The sequence below is a fragment of the Acipenser ruthenus genome, chromosome 2 (genome assembly GCF_902713425.1).
Source record: "Acipenser ruthenus chromosome 2, fAciRut3.2 maternal haplotype, whole genome shotgun sequence".
Taxonomy (NCBI): Eukaryota; Metazoa; Chordata; class Actinopteri; order Acipenseriformes; family Acipenseridae; genus Acipenser; species Acipenser ruthenus.
Genome location: NC_081190.1, coordinates 108,519,453 through 108,525,452, shown reverse-complemented (window position 1 = coordinate 108,525,452; position 6,000 = coordinate 108,519,453). Strand labels below are relative to the sequence as shown.

Sequence of the window (6,000 nt, the reverse complement as noted above, 5' to 3'; positions counted from 1 at the left end):
TGCACAGACTAGTGTGAATTCCCACAAGTGAATTACAGTGAAATAATATAAAACATTTACAATTTTTAAGAGTTACCAAATGTTATATCAACTTCAAGGATATATATATATATATATATATATATATATATATATATATATATATATATATATATATATATATATATATATATATAAAGATAGATAGATATAAAGATAGATAGATCGACTGATTTCTTTTAAATTGCACTTTTGAACATAATGATCTCAGGCCATCTGCAACAAAACACTGCGCATTAATGCCTTGCATGTGTGTGTCGGTGAATAAAGGTCAGCTCAGCTCACCTACTGGGTCTAGGGTTCGATTAGCTGTTTTCACAGATCGTGACGCACAAACCAGGTAACGTCACACACAAACTAAAAACAATTCGGCTTAAGTGTTTAGGTTTTAATGTCCAGTGCAGTATAGGTTACGTGTTGCATTGCTGCTTTGATTCATCCATACAAACTGAACCAAAACATTGAGACATGCGACCTGAACGAGGCTATAAATCTTAACAGGTTAATATGGCACATTACTCCTTGGGGCCATATTGTGCTAGTAATGCATTCAGAGTACAGCGCTTTGCAGTAATCAAATGTTCCCTTCAGCTGAAACTGAAAAAGCACATTCACAGCTCCAATTTCTGGTTGAAAGGCAATTCAATTGGCCCCTGGTATAACACACTTTTAAGCGAAGAGCTGCTGCGCAAAATACTTTTCATTAAATTGTGGGTGGCTTTTAATCATACATTAAATGTCATGAAGGCACACATAAGGCACAAATAAGTGGAATTCAGCTTGATAGTATTTAAACATGTCAAGTTCCCTCTGGTTTTAAACTCAGTAGGTGTATTTTCCCCTGAATCTCTTTTCTTCTTACCCACTGATCATTGATCTCCACTTTACTCGCCAGCATCCGTCGAGTAGGTCGCGCGCAGAGCTTGTACAGTATTAGTGTTCACTCCAGAGGGGCTCCGTGAAAAAGAGTTACAGTGCAAGAGTCACATCGACTCTGATACAGTCGCTGCTAGTATACAACATCATAATATTATTAATATATTTTAAAAAAATATATAAATACATAAAGAACAATTTATCATGGATGTGAGAAGGGTGGAAAGCATCTCTGCTCGACTGGAAGAAACTGATTCTACAGGCGGTAGGACAAAAAAGAAGCATGCCTTATTTTATTTAAAGAGGAATTGTTGAATCTTGGGTTAAGGAAGCACGCCGTTGTCAAAGCTGCATGAGAACTGTTAGCTCACGCTTGGGAGCTTTTGCATGAAGAACGCAGGTCAGGAACATTTTCAAATGTTTTGTTATGAATGTTTGCGGTCTATATTTTATAATGTCATTTAAGTACTTTTGCCTTTCTGCTTCTAAAATGGTATTACAGTAGGCTACGCCTGAATTACACAGACAATTACATTGTATTTCCCAGTGCCTCGTGGATGGTTAATTAGATATATTACCATCCAAACCATTATAGGTGTGAATATGAGGTGTTGTATCTGTTTTTTAAGCTTCATACTCGTGTTATGTTTCTACATTGATTCTTTATATTTGAGCCTGGCGTTTGAACCTTTGATAGCTTGCTATTTTATATAAGTTAAATAATTTCCTCCCTGACAGTAGCCTATTGTTTTTTTTTACGTTCGAGTTCAGATCTTCATACTGTTACAGTATCTTATTTGTTTATGCATTCATTTTTTGCTGCAGGTATACAAAAACTAACAATTTACTTCTCTGTTAGATGTTACCTACTATACAAGTACTTCCTTTTTGACATTTGTGCAATAAAATATTATTATTATTATTATTATTATTATTATTATTATTATTATTATTATTATTAATGTATAAGTAGTCTTACAGAAAGTGTTTCTCTCAGTTTGGATCTCTAAACCCCAAAACAGATGGCACCAGAGACCGTTCTAATACTAACATGAAAGACTTTGTTCATTTTCCAATATGGTCTCTCTTAACAGCAACAATCATATGAACCCATGGGCATTCTTAAAAGTATGAAGTACTTTATATGCAGCAAAGTTGACACTATATTGTTTACTTTCCTTTGACATTCTTCCTTATAATTGTTTTGTGTTTAGTTTCACAGAACCAGGTTGAATATTGTTTTGTGTTTAGTTTCACAGAACCCTACAGTTGAATATTGTTTTGTGTTTAGTTTCACAGAACCAGGTTGAATATTGTTTTGTGTTTAGTTTCACAGAACCCTGCAGTTGAATATTGTTTTGTGTTTAGTTTCACAGAACCAGGTTGAATATTGTTTTGTGTTTAGTTTCACAGAATCCTACAGTTGAATATTGTTTTGTGTTTAGTTTCACAGAACCAGGTTGAATATTGTTTTGTGTTTAGTTTCACAGAACCCTACAGTTGAATATTGTTTTGTGTTTAGTTTCACAGAACCCTGCAGTTGAATATTGTTTTGTGTTTAGTTTCACAGAACCCTGCAGTTGAATATTGTTTTGTGTTTAGTGTCACAGAACCAGGTTGAATATTGTTTTGTGTTTAGTTTCACAGAACCAGGTTGAATATTGTTTTGTGTTTAGTCTCTGCAGAACCCAATTGAATATTGTTTGTGTTTAGTTTCACAGAACCAGGTTGAATATTGTTTTGTGTTTAATTTCACAGAACCCTACACCTGAATATTGTTTTGTGTTTAGTTTCACAGAACCCTGCAGTTGAATATTGTTTTGTGTTTAGTGTCACAGAACCAGGTTGAATATTGTTTTGTGTTTAGTTTCACAGAATCCTACAGTTGAATATTGTTTTGTGTTTAGTTTCACAGAACCCTGCAGTTGAATATTGTTTTGTGTTTAGTTTCACAGAACCCTGCAGTTGAATATTGTTTTGTGTTTAGTGTCACAGAACCAGGTTGAATATTGTTTTGTGTTTAGTTTCACAGAACCCAATTGAATATTGTTTTGTGTTTAGTTTCACAGAACCAGGTTGAATATTGTTTTGTGTTTAGTTTCACAGAACCCTGCAGTTGAATATTGTTTTGTGTTTAGTGTCACAGAACCAGGTTGAATATTGTTTTGTGTTTAGTTTCACAGAACCCAATTGAATATTGTTTTGTGTTTAGTTTCACAGAACCAGGTTGAATATTGTTTTGTGTTTAGTTTCACAGAACCCTACAGTTGAATATTGTTTTGTGTTTAGTTTCACAGAACCCTACAGTTGAATATTGTTTTGTGTTTAGTTTCACAGAACCAGGTTGAATATTGTTTTGTGTTTAGTTTCACAGAACCCTACAGTTGAATATTGTTTTGTGTTTAGTTTCTGCAGAACCCTGCAGTTGAATATTGTTTTGTGTTTAGTTTCACAGAACCCTGCAGTTGAATATTGTTTTGTGTTTAGTGTCACAGAACCAGGTTGAATATTGTTTTGTGTTTAGTTTCACAGAACCAGGTTGACTTTTACAAAATGAGTGATTCACATGCCATAGATTGGATTTACAGTTAGATCAAAAATATTAGATACAAAATATTTATAATCAATTACTGTAGGTGTTGGTTAGTTCATTGTGAGTTGTCACTGGCACTATTGTGTATGCTATGCTGTGGTCAGAAATAATTTATTTCAGGACTTGTTTTGATTTATAGCATCATTTGAAAACTATAAAAGTAGCAAGAAACTGCTTATTTGCAAAGAGCAGTTTTATACCATTAACATTGTTTTATTTCTCTGTTTTTTCTCTTCTTTTAAATCGTTTAATACTGGTTCACTTGCATGTTCAGAGTGAAGGGCCATTCATGGCATATTATATGCACACTAATTTCCTGTAATAACAAGGTATAGATACACTTGCATGTTTGTGTTTTACTCAGTGATTAAACCATGACTGAGTCTGCAGATACACATTGTTATAATCTATTATAAATATTTCTTTCATTTAAAAGAATAGTGAATGATAAGTCCAATTACTGTATATTGTGAACAGAATGTCATAAAAAACTAATTTTCACTCATTATTAAGTATTTCAGTTCACTGCACTTGTCTCTAGAAAATAATAACAATCTATAGTTTATACTAATCTGAATTATTCAAACAGATTGGTTCAAATGTTGGCTGTTAATGATTGGACAGAGATTATCCACCAATCCACCACAAAGCTTCACTGAGTGTTTGTAATTTGCATTAAATATTGTGGGGGTGATGCGTAGATGTGCTAGGCAGTAGGTTTTGAATGCCTTTTTAGAATAAATATCTACTATCTTGTATAGCCTTAGGGTATGCTTATACCATTCCTAGCACTAAACTGCTCCAGTGGCTTCCTAATGATGTACAATATAGATATTCATTTGCATTATAATTTGGAGTTAAAAATTAGTTCCATTCCCCATCCATTTAAAAATGTTTTACTGCAAAAAGAGGACATTAAAAACATTAGTCATGAGCAGTAATACGATTACAGTGTAGTGCTTTACTTATTTATTCAAAGTGTTTGGTAATAAATATTGCTTATCACAAATTCATCACTGAGTTCTAATTGTGGTTAAAGAAAACCAAACTGTTTTAGAAAATAGTATATGGCAGGCAGTGTATTATAATGCTTATTTCCATCAAGGGGATCTGATGGTGAAATAATAATAAAAACACATTTAAAAAACAAGATCCAAAATATTAAACATGTTAAACTTTCTGTCTTTTGATATTTTTAATATACTGTTTACCATTTTAGATGTTGTGCAGATACAATTTACATTTTTTATTGTTTAATTTCTGTGCAATTTTAAGCTTTGTGTACCGTCTCCAGGCGGGGCTGATTAAGCTAGGTTCATAGTACCATTTTCACAAAGATGACTGTTTTTATTATTATTTTTTTAAATGGAAATAATGAAACTGTTCAAATGTAGGTTGTTATTGGGTTATTTCCAACAATATTGTTTAATGAATACTAAATGAATATTAAAGTTTAATGAATACTAAACTAAATGTAATTCACCCAGCAGACCCAGCAACACACAGTTTTAGGTTATATTTTGGGCTGGATTGCTTTAGGCTGCTTTAAATTAATGCCTATCCTGTTGTAGTAGTTAAAGGGCATCTACTGGTGGGATAATGGCCACTCTACTCAGAAACTGACTGGCTGAGACAGTTTAAGTAGTTAGGCTAAACCCTTAATAATTATGCTTTTTAAAATCTAGGCATACCCATCTGAATAGCCAAACAAAAGTTTCTTGTCCGAGAAAGCCTGAATGCACCTTTGCAGGGAATTCAAATCAGATTTAACAAATATCTATTTAGATGCTAGCCTATTTATGGATATCAGGACTGCTCAGTGTCCACCTTCCACACCTCCTAGACACACCTGTTCAGACAGCATCTGTAAACCTCACAACTCTCGACTATACTGGACTATATGGCACCCAATTGTTCCAGTACTTGCATCAGCTTGTACCAACACTGAACTGCTTCATACCTTGCCGCATTCAACTACTGCTCTTAATTAGAACTACTTCCTGTGTCTTGTATTTGACTTTACTCTTATAATAATAATAATAATAATAATCTTTATTTTGTATATTATTATTATTATTATTATTATTATTATTATTATTATTATTATTAGTTTATTTAGCAGACGTCTTTATCCAAGGCGACTTACATAGACTAGGGTGTGTGAACTATGCATCAGCTGCAGAGTCACTTACAACTACGTCTCACCCGAAAGACAGAGCACAAGGAGGTTAAGTGACTTGAGTTTAGAACAATAACACTAAAAAACAACGAAAAAAGTACAAACAACAAATACACAGCATATAATTAAAAATAAAACAGATTATATAATAAACATTGCACAGTGACATAAGCCTAACCATGATGAAATGCCTGTACATGGAGATGTGCTTTTAGTTGTTTTTTAAAAGCATCAACAGAATTAGCATCCTTGATCACCTGCGGAAGATTATTCCAAAGCCTAGACGCATAACAGCAGAAGGCTTTGTCACCCA

General features: G+C 33.3%; 1 protein-coding gene across 2 annotated transcripts in view; it reads left to right on the top strand.

The window, feature by feature from the left end:
* The first annotated feature begins 943 nt into the window (after nucleotides 1-943).
* Nucleotides 944-6,000, top strand: part of LOC117408327 (Kv channel-interacting protein 4) — a 375,835-nt gene continuing 370,778 nt past the window's right edge. Inside the window, exon 1 of one of the 2 annotated variants that reach the window (XM_034013229.3) lies at nucleotides 944-1,180. In XM_034013229.3, coding sequence (XP_033869120.1) covers nucleotides 1,120-1,180 — 61 coding nt within the window. In that variant the 5' untranslated portion in view covers nucleotides 944-1,119. Of the gene's footprint in view, nucleotides 1,181-1,225; nucleotides 1,316-6,000 lie in introns of those variants that run through there. The other variant, XM_034013231.3, reaches the window with a different exon arrangement.